The following is a 23261-nucleotide window of genomic DNA, read 5'->3' on the forward strand; positions in this document are numbered from 1 at the left end:
GGTGATCCTGTGTGAGGTGTAGTTTGCTCCTGCTCACAACTGTTCAGATACATGTAAAACACAGGTGTGGGAACATCTCACCACCTTACACGGACACTCACCTATGCCTGTGAGTGTACACGGGGCGGGAAGCCCTAATGCAGACATAGAATATAGTGAGCTGTGTCTATACCTGTACTTTATAGTCAGCGTGTGGGTGTGACCTGTTGGATATCCAGACTCCTCATGCTGCCCCTTGCAGTTTCATAATAGTCATCTTTGTGCAAACCACACTTCCTAAGCAGGTGCCTCAGCCTGATTTCTTACTAGGGGTTAGTGTTTGTAGAATTAAAGAAACACTCCATCCTCTGCAGTGTATCTGAAGGCTTCTAGAAATCCTAGTATTTATTCCCAAGGTATGTGACTCTCTGTCCATAACCCAGTCATCCTCCACACTCAGTGTTCCCACACTGACCCACTCAGCATCTCCTTCTAGTTCCTGTCGGGAGTGGATGCCTGGTGCAAGATGTGCAGTGAAGGTGGTCTGCCATCCGAGATGCAGGACCTGGAGCTGGCAATCCACCACCACCAGTCCTTGTATGAGCAGGTGACCCAGGCCTACACGGAGGTGAGGACTGAGCAGGGCAGCCAGGGCTACTGGGTATGTCTGCATGCGGGGGGTGGGAGGTAGGGGGATGGTGAAAGCACTGACCTGTGCACTGCGAAGTAGCCTGGGTGGGATTAAGGAGAGGAGAGGCTGCTTTACTCCATCTTTTGGAACCTTGATCTATGAACTGGGCTGTCTCTAGCCAGGAAACAAAAAAAATTGGGTATCTTGGCATGTACCACCCCGGCACACACACACACACACACACCTATTCTCTCTCTGTCTCCCGCACCTTTTACACACACATAGTACACCTGCTTATACATCTGCCTTACCCTGCACTAAGACTGGACTTTCTCCTCTGGGGGAGGAATACAAGAAAATAAAGCTGTGTTTGTCTATAGTTTGCTCTCTGGTTGGTGAATAGATGCACTAGCCCTGCCACCATTTAATGGAGCAGCTCGTAAAAATAAAACAATACTGATTTTTCTCACTAGAAGACCCAGAGTAAAGCATACTGGGTAGAGAGAAGTGTTTGCAGAAGCGAGAATCTGCCACAGATGTGAAGGACAAATTAAAAGGCTCTTCCACTGAAAAATAAAGGCAAGGGGGGAGCTCCAAAGTTGAAAAGGTGAAAAAAACCTCTTGACAGTCCTTTCAAAGTAAAAGAAAGAGCCTTATGGGTGCATAGGCTCTAGGGCATGAATTTTTAAGGGAAAGGAACTGAGGTATAAAAAGAGATGGATTAATTAAGGACGGTGGATAAGGAGGGGAAAGTGAATTCACATCTGGCCCGCGTGTTTCTTCTGGGGCAAGGTCAGTTAGAAGTGTGTTCAAGTAGGTGCTTAGACCTCCTGCTTCAGACTCACCTGAGGTGCTGATTCCTGTGTTCCACCCCCAGGCTGAATCAGAATGTCAGTAAGGGAGATCGAGAACCTATGTTTTAATAACTACTGCCCCAGGTGAGTTTGATGCATATTGACATCTAAGAACCAATGGCTTCCAAATAAGAGTATGGATAAGAGTAAGGATAAGAATAAGGATTTTTTGCCACAATCAAAACTGAGTTTGAATCCTGGCTCTAATATTTACTAGTTGTATGACTTCAGGCAAGTTACTTAACCACTCTTATCCATTTCATTCTTCTGTGAAATGAAGGTGGTAATACCTATTTTATTGGGTAGTGTTAAGGGTCATAAAGATAATGTATGTAATGCACTTGGCCCAGTGCCTGGCAGCAATGTCTACTAAAAAATTATAACAGACTTTGTCATTGTAGGAGGCACAGAGGAGGGCTAGCGAGCCAAACTTGATCTCATCAGCTCTGATCAAATGCCCCAAGCCATTCTCTCTTACAACAGAACTGTGCTTCTGCCCAAGGGTCAAGAATCTCTAAATGTACTCCTTGTAAAATTAAAAAAATATATTACAAATGAGATTAATATTATACTTACATATTTCACACTTGTGAGGCATGAGTGTAATTATACATATAGACACAATATTCCTACAATTAATTCTCAGGTCTTGGCATTGTGAGACTTAAGACATCCCATCCAGATCCACTGCAGAGGTCAGTGGGCTATCCCTGCCTCTTATGTGAAGACAAGGCAGAGGACTCGAACTCATGTTGACTTGGATTTCTAGGATGTGACCCTCCATCCCTAACCACCCTCTCATAGACATGGCATTGTCCCAAAAGTCAGCATTTGCTCAGGATTCCCTAAGGAGAACTGTCCTGGTTTTGGCCCTAGAATACTTGTCTTGTTCATATCTCTGGAGGGCATTGCTTCTGCGTTATTTATAAGCTACCTTCCCATCCCCTCCTGGGCCGTAGATTATGGGAGCTGGGGTGGGTGGTCATGGTTTCCTCTCTTGCCTCAGCTGCAGGCTACCCCAGCACTACTCTTAACCACCCCCAGCCCCAAGGGCATTTCTGTGCCCCATAAGCAAGAGTACCAGATGCCTCTGCATTCCAAGACCCGCAGCTGAGCTATTCAGGGATGGAAGGAGGGAAAAGGGAGGTCGCAACCCTGGCAAATAGCACCCCATTCGCCTTCCTGGGATGGAGGTGGAAGCACACCTCCTTCCCTGCCTTTCTGATAGGAAAAGACAATTTCAACTCCAAATCAACTTTGATTTAGTTATTACACAAATTACTTTGGGAACTTAAAATTCCTGTCAATTCTCCAGCCACCACTATTTTAAATTGGAAAGATACAGTTCTGCAAGATACCCTGCCAAGTACAAGAAAGCCACAGGTATTAATCATGTAATGCCACCTTCCAGAATTATTGGTACCCGGGATGGTGCCAGGATACCCATTCCAATGAAGAGGAATGGGCAGAGTGTCACCCCACTGCTCTCAGACTGAGGGCAAGTATCAGGGAACCCAAGAGCATGGATGGCATGTCCACAGTCTAAGGGTCCCTACCTTACCCTACATCTTCTAGAAAAATGGAAACGTCAGTGATTTTCAGGAGAAAGAAGGGGGTTGTATAGAGGGAAAGAAAAAGATTTTTAAAAAGGATAAAGTAAAAGAAAATGACAAGGAAGTAAGGAAGATGGGAGGAGAAATGATGATGATGATAAAATTGGTAACCAGTACTACATGGCAGTCCCTGTTCTAAGCATTGCATGTGTCTTAACTCATTTAATCTTCACCACAACTTTATGAAGTATGTGCCATGATTATCCCTCATTTATAGGCAGTGAAACTGAGGCCTGAAGAGGCTTAGTACCTTGCCTGTGATCACACTTGTAGAAATTTGGAGCCAGGCAGAAGTTGAAAAAGAAATAGTGAGGGAAGAGCATGGTGGCAACTTAAAATCTGACTTAATTTATGACCCAGTCGGTGAGTCAGTCAAAGCATTTATCAAGTACCTACTGCATGCCAGGCACTGTTCTGGGTGATAGGGAGAGCGCAGTGAGCAAGGCAGAGTCTCCGCCGAAGACTGAAATTCAGGAGGGGAGAGTCTCCCAGACAACTGGCCAATCTCCAGCAGCTCCTGTCCCCAGGATTCCAGACTGCTCTGCCCTCTCCCAGGCTGCTCTGCCCTCTGGCCAGCTGGCACATTCCTCAGGGATGATGAGTCTTGAAAGGACTATCAGGCAGGCTCCCTGTCTCTCCCTGTCCCCTGTCTGCCACTCCTGTCCCTTGATCCGACCTTTCCTTCCTGCAGGTCAGCCAGGATGGCAAAGCACTGCTGGATGTGCTGCAGCGTCCCCTCAGTCCCGGGAACTCCGAGTCGCTCACGGCTACAGCCAACTACTCCAAGGCTGTGCACCAGGTGCTGGATGTGGTGCATGAAGTGCTGCACCACCAGCGACGGCTCGAGAGCATCTGGCAGCACCGCAAGGTGCGGCTCCACCAGCGGTTACAGCTCTGCGTCTTTCAGCAGGATGTGCAGCAGGTAATAGGCTCTGCGGCCCACATGTGCCTTCCACCCCAGGAGGCAGACTGTGCGTCCCTGACCAGAGAATCAGGCCTGGGACAGCCTGGACTAATAAAGGAAAGATGGCCATTGAGCCCCCAACTACTCCCAAAACTGTACTGGTTCATTGCATGCTTCTTGCCTACGCGGCTTTAAACACTGGGCCTCCTGCCTGTGTGGTGTTGAAAAGGTAGATTCAGTCTCAGAACACCAGTTTCTGTAGTCGCATGACAGCTAGAAGGCTCTCACTCACTTCTCAATCAGGGGTGCATGTGGGAGCGGGGTGGCGTACAGGGACTTTTGGAGGATTCTTTGGCAAAGCTGAACCTGGGAAATCAGATTTAAACATAGGTTGTTGTTCACTAAATGGTCTATGATTAGAACTTATTTCTGGCTTTATTTGTTTTGTTTTGTTTTGTTTGCATTATTACACCAGTCATGGCTTTTTCCCTTACCACAAATAATAAAGAAATGGCTATGTTTCTGACCATAAAAGGACAGCCATGGCCACAAATGCCATTTCAGATGAAGTAACCCACTCTTTTCTCCTTGCACTGTCTCTGTTTCTGTCTCCCTGGGGACCTTGGGAGCTTTGCTGAGAGGACTGACATACTAGAGATGGGGCCATGGGGTGGGAGGGACTTGTTGGGAGCTGGGGACTGAGATTGAGCCTTAGTGTCCTTACCTTCTTAGTACACTGTGGGAGACAGGGTGGGGACACTTGTGCTCAAATACCTATTATCAAACTTTTCTATAGTGACCATGTAATTTCAGGATTACATATATAATAACGATTTACTCAGGCGGTGCTTGTGGCTCAGTGGAGTAGGGCGCCGGCCCCTTATGCCAGAGGTGGAGGGTTCAAACCCAGCCCCGGCCAAAAACTGCATAAAAAGGATTTAGCCTGCTTTCATTTTTCTCAAAAGTATAGTAAAATATGCATGGGAAATTGAGAGTCAACTCTACATGACTTTGGGCTATTGGTTCCCTTCACTGGGTATGTGCTGTTCCAGCTGTGAGGGTAGAGGGTAGAGGGAGAGTGGGGTATCCTTGTCACTGTCTGTGAGAACTGCTGGGAAGGGGGTTGCTTTGCGTCTGTCCTGGATAGATGGGCCTTCAGGCATGTCCCTCCTTCTCAGGCTGCCCTAACTCCCTTACAGCACCCCCTCCTGACTGGGGCATCAATTGAGACTTCAGAGGTGACAGCTCAGCCCTAGGAGAGACAGGAACCACTGATGTGCTTGGCCCCAGCTTTGAAACCCTTGTGGGGCCTACCAGGAATGATAAAGCAAATGAGTCACTTGCCTACTGCCATCTGGAGCCATCCAAATAAATATATCATTGCTGAGCACAGGAGAGCATGGGGACAGTCTGGTTGAGACAGAGTGAGATGCCAGCCTCCAAAGGCACAAAGGATGGGGCATTACTATTTCAGTGAACTCTCCATGACTCACGGAAATGATCTGGGCCATGGATTGAACAGTATCTGTGGCTTCTTCTTCACCCTTCTGCTGTTTTTATGGCTGGTGTCCTAGGATGGACTCTAGAGAGCTTCCAAGGGGCAGCAGGGAGGGTAGGCTAAAGACCTCCTCAAGAGGAGGGTGGCGTTCTGGACTTAGGTTATTGGGAAACTGATAAGACTTTTCTACAGCCACCATACCATCTAAACTAAAGTTTAGAAAAAGTACAATGAAACAATACCTGTGGCTGTTCTACATCATGATCATAAAAATGACAGCCTTTCTGGAATTAAGGCCCCTTCCATTCTTTACATCGTCAGCGTGTGTGAAAGCACGTAAAAGATTAAGAACTGAATTTCCTAGGATAGTTAATTCCATCGTTGTTTTCAGAATATGTGAGTAAATACGACTTCTGGGACCATAACTTCACTCACCCATTGTCACACCTGCTCACCCACTCACCCACTGGGACAGATGCAAAGAAAACTGGAAAAATGAGGGCTACCAAACTTGGTGAAGGGTTTCACTTGTTTCCTTGACACCAAAACAACCTGGGTGTCTGACACATCTGAACTGTGCTTTAGAAGAGTGTTGAACTACACACTTGCTGTTTAGAGGGAAGGACTTGGTCTTTGGTTTCCTGATTCCCGATTAGGTTTCAGGATCAGTCTGGACAAATAATTTCTCTGTTTCATGCTTTCAGTTATATATATATCTATCACAGCCCAGCACTGCCTTAGGTAGTGGCAGAGTGCCTGGTTAGTTAGAATGGCACAAGATAAGCACATTTGAAAATGTGACGAACAAGTCCACCAGAGCAGACTGTATGCCAGGCAATAGAGTATTGATGGAATAGTTACAGGCAGGGGCATGACAAGTCGGAGTCAGTATCTTGAAGGAGGAGAGAATCAATTAAACCATACAGTCTGGATCCAAGACCCCTAAGCACACTTAGGATCCACAGATGTTTGCTTAGCAGCCTACCTGGGAAGCTTGTGAGGGAGCATGAGTGGCTATGACAATGCAGAACCCTGGATAAGAGCTTGGGCTCTGGAGTCAGGCAGCCTGAGTTTAAGTCCTGTTTTGAAATGTGTTTTTCTTGTCCATGGACCTTGAGCAAGTTGCTTCACCTCATGGTGCTTCATTTTCTTCTCCTCTAAAATAGGAATAATAATAATACCTACCTCATCGGGCTGAAAGAGGTAGAAGTGCTGTGCATAGCAGAGCCTGACTGGCACACGGCCTCTTTGAGTGGTGCTCGGGCGCCCTCTGGTGCTTGTGCTGTTGGGGACTTCCAGCTGATTCTTCTTTTTCTACAATAGCAACTGCTTCATGGGCCGCTGAGTTCCATTTGATTTAGCAATAAAAGATTAGCGCTGCCAAGAACCTGAAAGAGCATCCAGTCGTAACTATGGTATGACTGAGGAAATCAAGGCCCAGAGATGCAAAGTAACTTAGCCATGATCACACAGCTAGTTAATGGTGGTGCCAGGACCAGCAAATAGGTCTTCTGATTCCTAGTCCAGGCGTTTTACAGAAAAGCCACACAAGAAAGGAGCCGAAGAATGAGAGTGGGGAGAGAGACAGGAATAACATGTGCATACTTGAGTGGAGGAAGGAAAGATAGGCACACACACCTTGACAGGGAGGAAAGGGAGAGACAGAGACATAGACAATGGGAAGAGAGAAAGAAAGGGAAAGATTAATAGACAAAGGGCAGAGAAACAGACATGGCTGGGGTGGGAAAAGAGAGGAGGAGAATGGTGGAGGGAGATAAGAGAAAGATGGGGGCTCCTGCCAGAGGATGGGGAGCAAGCCTGCCTCTGTCTGCCTGGCTTCTTGCCCCACTGACATTTCTGGGAGTTGCCTTTGCCCAAGTAGGAATGCTTTGCCCTTTAAGGACTCAAATCACAGTAAAGCAGAGAGCTGCAAATCAAAGATAGATGCAAGTAAAAATGATAGTCCATTTAAACATCTGCAGCCAGAGATGGCCTGACACATCATCTCTGTGGTACCAGCAGGTACAATTCTCAGCTTTCTCTTCCTTGCTAGGCTGGGAGATGATGAAATCAAGTCTTAAGGATAAAATTGAATTTGGATTCATTAAGCTAAAGAAAGGCATGGAAAGGGCACTCCTGCCTTACTACAGCTAGTAAAATAATTTTCAGCACTATTATTTTTCCAGCTTAGTGTTGACCAGTACTGAGCAACAGCTGGAAGAGCCCTCTGTAACAACACCGTCATACCTCCACCTGTGGTCTTTTATTCTCCCCTAACTGCTCTGGCTTCCCATGTACGTTAAATGGCTAATTTCAAGCCAAAATGGATCTCACTTGTGGTGGAAAGGACAAGGAATAACTAGATTTTGCTTTTTCTGGGAGATGCAAATTCCATTCTACTTTTTCTTAGCTAGACCTACTGTTTTCAGAGCACCCCCTGCAGGCCTTCTTGTTCTGCCTCCTTTCTTCCTAGTCCTCTGTTTTTTGCAAGAATAAATCTATGAAATATTTGGAACATCTACTATATGCAAGGATCTGTGCTAGGTGTTTGCAGTCTCTATCCTCAAGAGTGGACAGTATATCCAAGAATATATTCATGGCATATGATTGTCTGAGTTTAGGACCAAAGAAACAAAATAACAATGCTTCAGAACAGAGAAAGTTCCCTCTGGTTGTGGTGGAATTTGTGTTGGTCCTTGTGTTGGTCCCAGAGAATGGGATGGTGGTCTTGGGGAAGGTGAGAAAGAAGAGACCTAAGCTATAGGCCAGGGCCAAAGATGAGGAAGTCTACCTAGATGTCCACTCCTGGAAGTGATGTGGGAGGTGAGTCTGGTAGAGTGGGGAGTGGTCTTATTGGAGTGAGTAGGGCAGTGACATGTTTCAGGTTCCTTGTCTTCCCTTAAAAATGCTGTCTTATTTTTAAGCAGTCTGGTCAGATAAACTAGTAAAGGCCAATGATTTCAGAATTTATCTAGTTTGGTGACTTTCCATTCTGAATTCATGCAAATTGATATTAAAGTCCATAGTTCCTGTACTACAAATTGATCATACCTGCTCCTATAAGTTTTTCTGGAGCTTCATGTAGAAAATTATAGCTTTTACTATATCAGCTCTTGCTTGCCAAAGAATATCTGAAAGAGATTTGAGAATGATATTTTTAAAACTCCAAATAGTCATTCTTTTACTAGCTAGAGTGACTACAGCCCCTTAATCATACTGAACCAGTTTGGTTATTGCATAACCCAACTGACAGCTTTGCATAAAAACAGATGAGCACTTTGAGTCACTTTCAGAATGATTCATTATAAAAAAGTAATCAGGGCTTGGGCGCCCATAGCACAGTGGTTACAGCGCCAGCCACATACACCAAAGTTGGTGGGTTCAAACCCGGCCTGGGCCAGCTATCCAACAATGACAACTGCAACAAAAAATAGCCAGGCATTATGGCGGGTGCCTGTAGTCCCAGCTAGTTGGGAGACTGAGGCAAGAGAATTGCTTAAGCCCAAGAGTTTGAGATTGCTGTGAGCTGTGGTGCCACGACACTCTACCAAGGGTATACTTTTTTGAGATTCTATCCCAAAAGATAAATAAATAGGTGGAGGAACAAGATGGTGGCCGAGTAACAGCTTCCTTGCAACTGGGCATGGTGAGACTGGGGAGAGAAGACTCCAGGCATCTCTGGCTGGTGGGATCTGCCCAAAACCATCACTTTGGGAACACAGGGAGTCAGCGAGAGACTTCTGGACCCCATGAGGAGGACAAAAGCAGTAGAGAACTGGCAAGTGGTTGCATGTGTTCATTTGGTCTAATCCCTCCAGCAGCTGTAAGTACAGAAACAGTGAGATTGCAAACTGGAAAGGCCTTAACTGTGAGCTGTTTTTTTTTTGGATTTGGCATTCAATTGAACTACCTTGGGAGAACTTGGGCAAGAGTGCAGAGGACTTTAAGTGTTGTCTAGGGCCCTGGACTGCACTGCTGAGCCCCACAGAGCTTATTAGTGTTCGGCTGTGGCCCATGTGGACCCATTGTGGGAGAACTGCCCTGGCAAGCTCTGCACTCAGGGTAGCAGAGTGATGATCCAGCAGGCAAGTATTCTAGTGACTGAGTAGCCTAAACGTGGAGACTGAGGTGCCTTACAGCCTGGGCCCTTGGGGCATAGAGTAAGACCGGTTTTGGCACACTGGGTAAGCAGGCAGCCACTTTAGGAGTGATTCAGTGACAAGTACTTTCCTGGGAAAGCTTCTGCTTAGCCAAGGTTATCAGTTTAAAGTGCTTTTTAAGTGGGCTGAGGAGAGATTTAGTCTCTCTACCCTGTGGGGTTTGAAAAATCAGCAGAGGCCTCTAGTCTCCATCTTGTACAGGCGTATCAGAATTGTGATTAACATCTCATACCCCAGAAGATCACCTGTTGCCCAGACAATATTCAGCAAGATATATATACTGCTTTGTTTTGGCTTTTGGTTTATTTTTTTCTTTATTTTCTTAATTTCAACATCTTTCCTCTAGATTTTTCTTTTTTTTCCTTTCTTTTCTTTCTCCATTTTTCTAGTTTAAATATAGTTTTCCATTGTTGCTTTCTTTAACAATTAGAACTTCATTTTTTCTAGTGTTTTTACCCCTATTATTTGTTTTTTCCCCCAATTTTATCCCATAAAGCTTTCTGTTTGCTTGTTTTGGTTCGATTTATAGGATTTTTGTCTTTCCTCTCTACTTGATGGAGGTGGGGTGCTGTGTCTGAACAGGCTGGCAAAGAGCTGCTGACCTAAAGGGAACCACCCAACCCAGCACCCCCAGAGGTTGGAGGTTTTTTAAGGTTGGGTCAAAGTACCCTACAATACACCTATATTGCTCCTTTCTCCCTCTTTCTGTGCCTCTCTTCTTTTTGTCAATATTCCCTTTTACTCAACCCCTCTCCTTTCTCTTTTTTCTTTTCTTTTCTTAATTCCTTTTTTTTTTTTTTTAAATCTTTTCCCCCTTCTTGCTCTTCAATATTCTCATCCTGCTGGTCCTGTACCAAAAGGACTCATTGAAACCCTAGGCCAGAGGCACAGTAAATAAAGAGCAAGAGGAACTGAAAGGAAAATTAGGGCAAGAAAATAGATAAAAGAAAACACTCATGAGGAAGAATCTGCAGAAAAATCCTGGCAACATGAAAAAACAGTCCAGAGCAACCCCGCCACCCCCAAGGGACTGTGAGGTAGCTACTACAGAGGATTCCACCTATAAAGAAATGTTAGGAATGACAGAAAGGGAATTTAGAATATAGATGATGAAAACAATGAAGGAAATGATGGAAACAATGAAGGAAACTGCTGATAAAGTGGAAAATAACCAAAAGGAAATCCAAAAACAGAATCAAATAAGAGATGAATGATATGAAGAATATAGAAAGGATATAGCAGAGCTGAAGGAACTGGAGCAGTCAATTAGGGAACTTAAAGGTGCAGTAGAAAGTATCAACACAAATTAGACCATGCAGAAGAAAGAATCTCAGAGGTAGAGGACAAAGCTCTTGAGATAACTCAGATAGTTAAAGAGGCAGAAAAGAAGAGAGAGAAAGCAGAACGTTCACTAACAGAATTATGGGATTTTATGAAGCGTTCAAACATACTATCCCAGACAGGGAAGAAGAATGCCCCAGGAGAATGGAAGTCATACTAGAGAATATTATAAATGAAAATTTCCCAAATTTGGGAAAATTTCCCAAATATCAAAGATTCTGACACACTCCTTTCAGAGGGATATCGGACCCCAGGTCACCTCAACTCTAAAAGAGCTTTTCTAAGACACATTGTGATGAACCTGTCCAAAGTCAAGATAAAAGAAAAGATTCTTCAAGCTGTCAGGAGTAAGCACCGGTTGACCTACAGGGGAAAATCTGTCAGGATGACTACAGACTTCTCTAATGAAACTTTTCAAGCAAGAAGACAATGATCATCTACCTTTAATCTACTTAAACAGAACAATTTCCAGCCCAGAATTCTACGTCCTACTAAGCTAAGCTTTAAAATCAACAGAGAAATCAAACCATTTACTGATAAGGAAATTCACCACAATAATACCACGTCTACAGGAAATACTTCAACCTATTCTACACACTGACCATCATAATGGATCAATAGCAAAGGAAGAACTCAGAAATTAAAGGACACAACCTAATTTCCACAATGATGCAAAAGATAAAACTAAGCAATGGACTCTCACAAAGTAAGATGAATAGAATACTACCACACTTATCAATTATCTCAATAAATGTTAATGGCTTAAATTCCCCACTGAACAAGCATAGATTGGCTGATTGGATTAAAAAACACAAGCCATCCATTTGCTGTCTGTAGGAAACACACCTAGCTTCAAAAGACAAATTAAAACTCTGAGTTAAGGGTTGGAAGACAATTTTTCAGGCAAACGGAATTCAGAAGAAAAGAGAGGTTGCAATCTTATTTTCAGATACATGTGGATTTAAAGCAACTAAAGTCAAAAAAGACGAAGATGGGTCACTTTATATTGGTCAAGGGAAAAATACAACAAGAAGATGTTTCAATTCTAAATATTTATGCACCCAACTTAAATGGTCCCAGATTCTTGAAACAGACCTCAGTCTGAGCAATATGATTGCCTATAACAGCATAATAACAGGGGACTTTAACACTCCTCTTACAGAGCTGGACAGATCTTCTAAACAGAAGTTAATCAAAGATGTAAGGGACTTAAATTTCCCTTTTCATCACCCCGTGGAACATTCTCCAAAATTGATCATATCCTAGGACACAAAACAAACCTCAACAGAATCAAAAGAATTGAAATTTTACCTTGTATCTTCTCAGACCACAAGGCACTAAATGTGGAACTCAACTCCAACAAAAACGTTCAACCCCACACAAAGGCGTGGAAATTAAACAACCTTCTGTTGAATGACAGATGGGTACAGGAAGAAATAAAAGAGGAAATCATTAACTTCCTTGAGCATAACAACAATGAAGACACAAGCTACCAAAACCTGTGGGATACTGCAAAAGCAGTTCTGAGAGGAAAATTTATTGGTTTAGATGCCTATATTTGAAAAACAGAAAAAGAGTGCATCAACAAACTCATAAGCCATCTTATGGAATTGGAAAAAGAAGAACAATCTAAGCTTAAACAATCTAAGCAGAAGAAAAGAAATATCCAAAATTAAATCAGAGATCAATGAAATTGAAAACAAAAGAATCATTCAGAAAATTAATGAAACTAAGAGCTGTTTTTTTGAAGAAATAAATAAAATACATAAACTTTTGGCCAGACTAACTAGAAATAGAAAAGTAAAATCTTGAGTAACTTCAATCAGAAATCATAAAGGGGAAATAACAACTGATGTCACAGAGATACAAGAGATCATCTCTGAATACTACCAGAAATTATATACCCAGAAATTTGACAATGTGAAGGAAATGGATCAATATTTGGAATCATACCCTCTCCCTAGACTTAGCCAGGAAGAAATAGGGCTCCTTAACAGACCAATTTCAAGCACTGAGATCAAAGAAACAATAAAAAATCTTCCAGCAAAAAAATGCCCTGGTCCAGTTGGCTTCACACCACAATTCTATGAAACCTTCAAGGAGGAGCTTATTCCCATACTGCAGAAATTATTCCAAAAAATTGAGGAGGAAGGAATCTTCCCCAACATGTTCTATGAAGCAAACATCACCCTGATACCAAAACCAGAAAAAGACCCAACCAAACAGGAGAATTTTAAACCAATTTCACTAATGACTATAGATGCAAAAATTCTCAACAAAAGCTTAGCCAATAGATTATCAATAGATAACAGCTTATTATCAAAAAAGTTAGACATCATGATCAAGTAGGTTTCATCCCAGGGATGCAAGGCTGGTTTAACATACGCAAGTCCATAAACATTATTCACTGTATTAACAGAAGCAAAAACAAAGACCAGGTGGCACCTGTGGCTCAAAGGACTAGGGCACTGGCCCCATATGCCAGAGGTGGAGGGTTCAAACCCAGCCCTGGCCAAATACTGCAAAAACAAAACAAAAATCATACACACAAAGACCATATGATCCTCTCAATAGATGCAGAAAAAGCATTCAATAAAATCCAGCATAGTTTTCTACTTAGCACACTGAAGAGTATAGGCATAGGTGGCACATTTCTTTCTTGGTTTCTTTCTTCTTTTCTTTTTTTTTTTTTTTTTTGAGACAGAGCCTCAAGCTGTTGCCCTGGGTAGAGTGCTGTGACATCACAGCTAACAGCAACCTTCAATTCCTGGGCTCAAGCGATTCTCCTGCCTCTGCCTCCCAAGTAGCTGGGACAACAGGCGCCTGCCACAACGCCCAGCTATTTTTTGGTTGCAGCCGTCATTGTTGTTTGGCAGGTCCGGGCTGGATTCAAACCCAGCCACATACACCTTAGCCGCTTGAGCCACAGGCACCAAGCCAGGTGGCACATTTTTTAAACTGATTGTGATAAACCCACAGCTAATATTTTACTGAAAGGAGTAAAACTGAAAGCTTTTCCTCTTAGAACTGGAACCAGACAAGGTTGTCCTTTGTCACCATTACTATTCAACATAGTGCTGGAAGTTCTAGCGAATACAATTAGGCAAGACAAGGAAATAAAGAGCATCCAAATGGGATCAGAGGAATTCAAACTCTCCCTCTTTGCTAACGATATGATCTTAGAGAACTCCAAAGACTCAACCACAAGACTCCTGGAATTCATCAAAAAATACAATAATGTCTCAGGATATAAAATCCATGACCACAACTCAGTAGCCTTTGTATACAGCAACAACAGTCAAGATGAGAGGCTAATTAAGGACAAAACTCCCTTCACCATAGCTTCAAAGAAAATGAAATACCTAGGAATATGCCTAACAAAAGAGGTGAAGGACCTCTGTAAAGAAAATTATGAAACCCTAAGAAAGGAAATAGCAGACGATATTAACAAATGGAAGAACATACCATGCTCATGGCTGGGAAGAATCAACATGGTTAAAATGTCTATACTTCCCAAAGCAATCTACAAATTCAATGCCATCCTATTAAAATTCCAACATCGTACTTTCAAGACTTGGAGAAAAGGATTCTGCATTTTGTATGGAATCAGAAAAAAACCTGTATAGTGAAGGCAGTTCTTAGTAATAAAAATAAAGCTGGGGGCATCAGCATACCAGATTTTAGGCTGTACTACAAAGCCATAGTGGTCAAGACAGCATGATACTGGCACAAAACTAGAGACATAGGCATTTGTAATTGAATAGAAAACCAGGAAATGAAACTAACATCTTACAACCACCTAATCTTCAATAAACGAAACAAGAACATACACTGGGGGAAAGAGTCCTTATTCAATAAATGGTGCTGGAAGAACTGGATATCCACATGTAAAAGACTGAAACTGGACTCACACCTTTCTCCACTCATAAAAATTGATTCAAGATGGATAAAGGACTTAAATTTAAGGCATGAAACAAGAAAAATTATCAAAGAAAGCATAGGAAAAATACTGGAAGATATCAGCCTGGGGAAAGACTTCATGAAGAAGACTGCTGTCACATTTGCAACAACAACCAAAATAAACAAATTGGACTTAATTGAATTGAATAGCTTCTGTACAGCTAAGGAGACAACAACCAAAGCAAAGAGACAACCTACACAATGGAAAGAATATTTTCATCTTTTGAATCATATAAAAGCTTGATAACTAGGATCTATAGAGAACTCAAATTAATCCACATGAAAAAAGGCAACAATCCCATATATAAATGGGCAAGATATATGAATAGAACCTTTTCTAAAGAAGACAGACAACATATGAAACATATGAAAAAATGCTCATCGTCCCTAATTATTAGAGAAATGCAAATCAAAACCACCCTGAGATACCATCGAGAACTGCAGTGAGAATAGCCCATAACGCAAAATCTCAAAACTGCAGATGCTGGCGTGGATGTTGAGAGAAGGGACCACTTTTATACTGCTGGTGCGACTGCAAACTAATACAACCTTTTTGGAAGGAAGTATGGAGAACCCTCAAAGAACTCAAACTAGACCTCCCATTTGATCCTGCAATCCCATTACTAGGCATCTACCCAGAAGGAAAAAAAATCCTTTTGTCATAAAGACACTTACACTAGACTGTTTATTGCAGCTCAATTTACAATCGCCAAAATGTGGAAACAGCCTAAATGCCCCCCAACCCAGGAATGGATTAACAAGCTGTGGTATATGTACACCATGGAATACTATTCAGCCATTTAAAAAAATGGAGACTTTACATCCTTTGTATTAACCTGGATGGAAGTGGAATGCATTATTCTTAGTAAAGCATCACAAGAATGGAGAAGCATGAATCCTATGTACTCAATTTTGGTATGAGGACAACTAGTGATGATGACACTTTGCGGGTGGGGAAAGGGGAAAGAAAGCACAGAGAGAAAGAAGGAGGGACGGATGGGGGAGGGGAAGAGCGGGAGAGAGGTAAGGAGGGAGGAGGTGGGGTTTTGGTGTGTGACACACCTTTTGGGGGCAGGACACAATTGTAAGAGGGACTTTACCTAACAAATGCAATCAGTGTAACCTGGTTTCTTGTACCCTCAATGAATCCCCAACAATAACAATAAATAAATAAATTAATTAATTAATTACCAGAATCACGATGGGTCTAAAAACAACTCTTCCTTTATGAAGGAAGGATTAAAGTGGCTAAGAAGGAAAGGCTTAGGAATATCCTGCATGGGGTTAGATCAGAGAATGTATATGTGGGAGACCATTGTTTAAAATCTGAAGCCGACTGGTTACTTGATGAGTACATTGGGAATGGGATAGAAACATCAGAGGGATGGTTAGATTCCAACCCTGAGGTTTTGTTGCTTGAATTAAATGTGTCTATAACAGTTACATTGTTCAAAGCTCAGGATTCATCATCTTTTGAGTAAATATTATTGAACATCAAATCCCTTCACTTGCCTTTTCCTAGGTAATCTTCCAACACTATATAGCAGGTGATAATTTGGTCCCCGTATTTCTTGTGAGGAAATTGAGGCTTAGAAAGGTTAAGTGAACTTGCCTAAGGCCACACAGTTAGTGGCTGATTGGGGATTCAATCTTAAATCCATCTAATATCAAACCCCATGCTCTTAGCCTCTCTGCTATGCCATATGCACTATGCTGAATGATGGGAATAACAGAGTCACAATCTCTGCCTTAGAGAAGTTTATAATTTAGTGCTAAAATATTACTGATCAAAGGTAGATTACTTTGTCACAAAAGATGAGTTTTATAGCTGCTGATAACTGAGACTGGTCTTCAAACAGCCTGTTCAGTAAGTTCCACAAAGACAGTCCTGTTCATACCCCACACTCTTTTTTCATGTGTCCCATCATTTTAAATTTGCCCTCTGTAGCTATTTCTAACACAAATCTGCCTAACACAGACAGTGCCTATTGTCATTTCTTTTTCACAGTCATAATTATGTTAACCCAGCATTGCTGATGGCTGTTCTTTGGAGCGTATATCTTGAATAGTATCCATTCATTTGTCTATGGTTATAATCAGACATTTAAAAGTTCTCAGTTAAGTTTTTTTATGGTTATAATTCAATCATTCAAATGTTTTTAAGTAGCTAATAGGGGATTCTTTGGGCAGGATTCAGGCTCTACTGAGTTGGGGCAGGTAGGCAGGGGAGAGAGGGAAGCTCCTGCTTTTAGAGTTGCTTTCTGATTAGAGTGAAAGAGAGGGGGCATTGCATCCCTTTCCCCATACTGGGAGGTTTGTGCTGAGGGTTCTGGGTCCCAGTCCTCTCCACGTGTTCACTAGCCTCTGCAGGGCTAAGAAGTGAACTAGAGGCTAGCCTCTAGCATGCTCACACCTGCCTGGGAACCTCTTATACTTCTAATTCCATGGTTCCCCATCTGCAACTCTACACCCAGCTACACCCAGCCCACACTGTTGTTCTCTGCATTACTTTCCTGCCTGCCTGTCTCTCTCCCCTTCCCTGGTTAGTGTTTGCTTTGGTGTTTACTTTGATTTTATGAATGTAAACTCTATTCCAGGGGTCCTCAAACTGTGGCCCGGGGGGCCATATGAGGCGGTGTAATTGTATTTGTTCCCATTTTGTTTTTTTTACTTCAAAATAAGGTATGTGCAGTGTGCATAGAAATTTGTTGATAGTTTTTTTTTTTTAACTATAGTCCGGCCCTCCAATGGTCTGAGGGACGGTGAATTGGCCCCCTGTTTAAAAAGTTTGAGGAGGCCTGCTCTATTCTGACTGAAGAGTGGTCCTTCTACAGGGAGCACATTCCAAAAGGGACATGAGCATCTCTATCTGGAAAGACTCTGAGGCTGGGAAGGCTGGGGAGGCAGTGAGAGAAAGCAGTGTCTTCTCAGGAGTTACTGAGCCTGCGGGTTTTCTTGATACATGGCAATTTTTAATATCTTTAGTGTCTTGAATTCCTTTTTTATTATGTAAATGAGTGAAAAGACAGTCACCATCCTGGGTCGCTTCTTTCTGATAATCCCTATCTTTAGCATGTCCTTCATAGCAACATGCTAATTCTGGAGCCTTAAATACCAGGATAAAGGATTGTAGTTACTACTAGAGAGCTATTGAAGGATTTTGAACAGAGAAGACAAATGATCAGAGGAAGGTCAAGGTAATTTGGCATCAGTGGCCCGGATTGGTTGCCATAGTCATGGTGTGTGGCTGTACAATATGAACTAGGGCAATGGAGCAAGTGTAGATGTGAGAGAATTTATGAAAAAAATTAGTAAAAATTGCTGTCCATTTTGTTATAGACAATGAGTGAGGTATCACATGTGAATATGTAACTGTATCTCTCAAATTGTGGTCCTTGAACCTTGGCATTAAAATTATTTGGCAAAGCTTTCTAAAAATGGATCATCGAGTCTTGTTCCACACCTTTTGATTTAGAATCTGGGGGTGAGGAAGTATCTGTATTTTCAAAAGAACCCCAGGTTCTAAAGTTTAAAAACTCTATAACGAGAGTTTCAAGCCTTAGTAATAAGAGGTATGATGACTCCATAAACGAACATGAAAGCACCAGGGTGAGGAGGGTCTGTCAGGGAGCTGCCAGTTACCCAGCCTCAGCTCTGTTGGAAAGGAACAGGTACAGGCTGCATGAGGGTAGAAAGGCCCAGTGCAGGGAGCAGCTGAGATTTTGGGTCATCGGGACCCTCAGTCAGCTTCTACCCAGCATTGGGTCTGTCAGGAAAGGATTGCAGCTCTCAGGGGAAGGAGGGTCTATACAATGGCTAAAGAGTCTCAGTGAGCACTCTTAGAAAAATGATGTCTTCTCTTACCATAGCAAGACATTTATTTTGATAATACTTGTACCAAAGAGGGGACAGGAAATGAGTTGCCAATAATTGGGTGTTTCAAAGTAGTGCCTGCATGCTTTTCATTCACAGCCTGATGGGAGCTGGGTGGCACAGGCAGCATTTGAGCTGCCTGCCTTCAGAACCAGTGCTCAGTGTGCTGTGCAAACAGACAGAAGTAATGATTTGATAACCTGTCTTATGTGCTTTTACAAATTATGTGTACTTGAGCCTTTAACAGAACAGAATGTCTCGCAGACTCCTGACAGAAAGTACATACCAGCCTTCTAAACAGGAGCAGGGAGTGGGGAGCTGGGGGGAAGGTAGGAACTAAGAGGGAGGAGTTCTTCAGTTTACTTAAAATATCAAGCATCTTGCTTGTTTTACCCTATAGATCAAATTATGACATAAACTGAATAATCTGTTTCAAATAAGCTGATTTATCAGAGACCCAGATGTGGGAATCGGAGAGTTGGCATTCTGATTCCACATGTGTTTGTAAAACATCTCTATTTTCTTTCATGGTTTTTTGCCCTTTATTACACAAGAAATTCCCAAGTCAGATTTATTGAGTTAGTTTATTCATCAAATGTTCTTTGAGAACACAGCAGTGAACCAAACAAAGACCCTGCCCACATGGAGCTTATGTTTAATGGATAGAGATAAAAATAATACCCAAACCAAACTGAAACGTAGTGTGTCATACAACAATAGCTGGTGAGGTGTGGATAGAGAGCTGACTGAATGAGCAATGGGATGTGGGATGGAGCCTACAAAGTTCTTAAGACCAGAATCTCAGTTCTGATCTCATTAACTCAATTGTATTCATGGCTGCTATTCAGAGATTGTTAATAATTCTCTTCAAAAGGACATTTTCCCCTCTTCTTGGCAGCTATAAAAGACTGTCTCTTGCCCCGAAAGACATTCCTTCTTGATTGTATGCTGGTTGGAATAAACATAATTAGATGAGGGAGAAAGGGGATGATTAGGGAATTATTCATAATAGTTGTTAGATTGGCTCCCAGATCTGGTTCAGGATGTGAGTGTCCTTTTTAGAAAAGACTGTTCTGGGAAAAGGACTAACTTCTGGTTGAAAAGTGAGCGTAAGAGAAAGGAGAAAGAGCTTTACAAGTTGTTACAAGATTGCCTGCAATAGTAGGCAAGGAGTCCAGGGTTACATGTGCTATTGTTCCCCATGATAGGGCCAAATCAGGCCTGTTTTTGAATGGGGTGGGCCAGTTTCTCTTAGGACAAGCAGGGCAGGGGCCTCAGCTACATATGTACTTCGCAATTCATTGTGTATCTTCCTAGGGTGAGGTGCAGGCAGGAGTATTGCATTGTGAAAGAGAAGGAAGTGTAGGATTAAAATGGTGAAAACCCCATATTCCTTTCATTCCTCTAGGATAGGGGTCCTCAAACTATGGCCCGTGGGCCACATGAGGCGGTGTGATTGTATTTGTTCCCGTTTTGTTTTTTTTACTTCAAAATAAGATATGTGCAGTGTGCATAGGAATTTGTTCATAGTTTTTTGTTTTTTTTTTTTAACTATAGTCTGGCCCTTCAGTGGTCTGAGGGACAGTGAATTGGCCCCCTGTTTAAAAAGTTTGAGGATGCCTGCTCTAGGACCTTACTTCTTGCCAAGTGGGGCAGTGGAAAGGGTGGAGACACTCGAAGTGAACTAAGTGCAGACTGTGAGGTGGAGTTACAGAGGGAACGTGGAGTAGGAGATAGTCACTTCAGAGTCCTGTGTTGGAGGGATCAAGTTCAGTTCAGTTAAATGCATATTAAGCAACCATTCTGCGTTCAGAACCATGCTGTGTCCTGAGGTTACAAGAAGCTAAGATCTAGTGGAAGAGCCAGGCCTGTGGACAATAATTGTGGTTTGACAGCTGGTAACTTACAACAGAAAACCAATCAGAGTAACTGCTGACTTCTTGACTGAACCTGTATATGCCAGAAGGGAGTGGGGACCCATCCTCAGCCTTTTAAAACAGAATAATGGCCAGCCTAAAATCTTTGGGCTGAAAACCTAAGTTTCTTATACAAGGGAGAAATAAAGATTCTTAGACAAGCAATCACTGAGGGAATTTATGAAGATCAGACATGCTTTGCAGGAAGTACCTAGACCTGCAATATACAAAGGATCAGCATAATAGACACCTACCAGTGTAAAACCATCCCAGTGCTAATGTTCAGAGCCCAGATATGACAGTGGCTCAAGAAGTAAACCAAAGTGATAAGGATCTACCCAACACCAACAGAATAAACAGAAATCCACAACGTGAAACAACACTTTTAGTAGATGTCAATGGCTTGAACTTCCTCCAAAGACATAGGCTGGATATATGGACAATAAAATACAAGCCAAGTATTTACTATTTCCAGGAAACACATCTAACCCACAAGGACAGATTCAGACTCAAGGTGAAAAGATGAAAAACAGCATTCCAAGTGTATGGAAACCAAAATAAAGCCAGAGTAGCCATTCTCATATCAGATGACATTGACTTCAAAACAACAAAAGTAAAGAGATACAAAGACAGTCACTACATACCTGTAAAGGATACAATAAAACAAGAAGACTTAGCAAAATATTTATGTATCTCACACAGGAGCACCCAGATTCATAAACCAAATTCTACTCAGTTTAAAGCAAATAATAAACAACAGCACCATACTTGCTGGTCATGTTCTCACTGTGAGAACAGGAAAGATCCTCCAAACAGAAAACAAGCAAAGAAACAAGGAACTTAAACAGACTGTAGAAAAAATGGGCCTAACAGACATTTGCAAAACATTCTACCCCCAAACTGCTGAATGTATGTTTTTCTCATTAGCTCTTGGAACAGTCTCTAAGATTGATCACATCCTAGGCCACAAGACATGTCTCAGCAAATTATAAAAAAAAAAAAAAAAAAAAAAAGAGGGGGGCAGAACAAGATGGTGGATTAGAAATAGCTCTTTACTAGCCACTTGCAGAAAGACAGGGGAAAGAGAACTCCAGCCACCTCTGACTGGGGGAAACCTACCCAAGGACATCACTCTGGAGGTGTAGTAAAGGGGTGGTGGAGTCCAGGAGCCTAGGAGGAGGTCTGGAGCTGATGAAAACTAGCACAAAAGGCAAGAGATTGCTTATGGGCAGGGGCTGGTCAGCCCCCATGTTGAGGACTGGTGACAAGAAAGGGCTGTCTTGCAATTTTTTGATTTTGGACTGAAATGCTTGCTGAAGCTGCATTGGAAGCTTAAATGAATGAGTGGACTTGAACAGCCCCCAGCAGCTGGGATTGAATACTGGGTGGGGTGGATCTCCCATTGGCTTGACTAGCAGTAGGGCGCCACCATTGTGGGAAGGCTGTGCCAGAGGAATAGTCCATGGGGTCCTAGTGCACGACTGGCTCTGGCATGCTTGCTGGATGTGGGCAACCTCCTCGGGGTAAACTGAGTGGACCCTATACCTCCAGGAAGGCCACTTTGATGGCAGGGGGCACTATTTAATATGCATCCTAAGGAAGCTGACGAGAACTTCAGGACCCAAATCCCACAGGGACTGAATACTAATGAAGCAACCAGGCCCTGATTGAGGGCAAGTAAGTCAGGAAGACAGGACAAAATATCTTCTCCAAGTACAAAGTGGCTTTGGCCCTCATTTTATATGTAGCAAAAGCAGCATGTGTTTTCTCTATCTCCTACCACTACAGCACCACCTAGTATCCAGGCAACACTCACATATATATATTTCTTTCACTTTTGCTCCTTTCCCCCATTTTTTTCTTAGTATTTTTTCTTCTTTGTTTTGTGGCTGTTGTTTGTAGTTTTGTTTTTTGGTTATATTTTTATTTTCTCAATTTTACTGTCTTCAAAAGTAAGGGCTCATCCATTTTTGTTACAGTTTTTAGCCCCCTTTATTCTTTCCTTTTTTACTTCTCTCTTTTTTTCCTCTTTTGGTAGAGATTTTTCTACCTTTCTACTCTTTCCCATGTACATTTCTCATACAATAGCTAAGATACCGTTTTTTTCCCCTTTATCTTATATAATTGTATTTTTAATTTTCTTTATCTATTTTTCTTTTTTTCTCTGAATGCCTTGGGGTCATGGCTTTAGTCTGGCTGGAGGGTCATGGCATTGATCTGACTCAAGGAAGTCACAAGTCTAGCTTTGGCCTTTGGAAAAACAGTATTGGTAGGTCCCCCCTGTGACATGTTCATGACTTTTTTCTCTTCTACATTTGGTGAGGTGGGATCTTCTTTTTGCCCAGACTGGTAAGGTGCTCCTGGTTTTGAGTGACCCTTCCAGCCTGGCCCCTAAAAGGCCTAGATTTGTGGGTGTAGCCATAGCACCCTTCTGATCACCACTATTTCTCCTGTTGCTTCCTTTCTCTCTTTCTGTCCTTTGTCTCTTTAATTCTTTTCTTTCATCCCCCTTCTTTTTTTCTTTTCCTTTTT

General features: G+C 42.5%; 1 protein-coding gene across 24 annotated transcripts in view; it reads left to right on the plus strand.

Annotated features, from left to right (window-relative positions):
* The window catches only part of KALRN (kalirin RhoGEF kinase), a 744321-nt gene that overhangs the window by 321413 nt on the left and 399647 nt on the right, over positions 1 to 23261 (plus strand). For all 24 annotated transcript variants that reach the window (XR_008374862.1, XM_053564450.1, XM_053564452.1 and 21 more), the window contains exons 8-9: positions 476 to 607; positions 3769 to 3999. Coding sequence is in view for 23 of the 24 variants with exons in the window: in XM_053564450.1 (XP_053420425.1) it covers positions 476 to 607; positions 3769 to 3999 (363 nt within the window). In the remaining variant the exon portion in view is untranslated. The remainder of the gene's footprint in view (positions 1 to 475; positions 608 to 3768; positions 4000 to 23261) is intronic.

Source organism: Nycticebus coucang, chromosome 16, assembly GCF_027406575.1.
Source record: "Nycticebus coucang isolate mNycCou1 chromosome 16, mNycCou1.pri, whole genome shotgun sequence".
Lineage (NCBI taxonomy): Eukaryota > Metazoa > Chordata > Mammalia > Primates > Lorisidae > Nycticebus > Nycticebus coucang.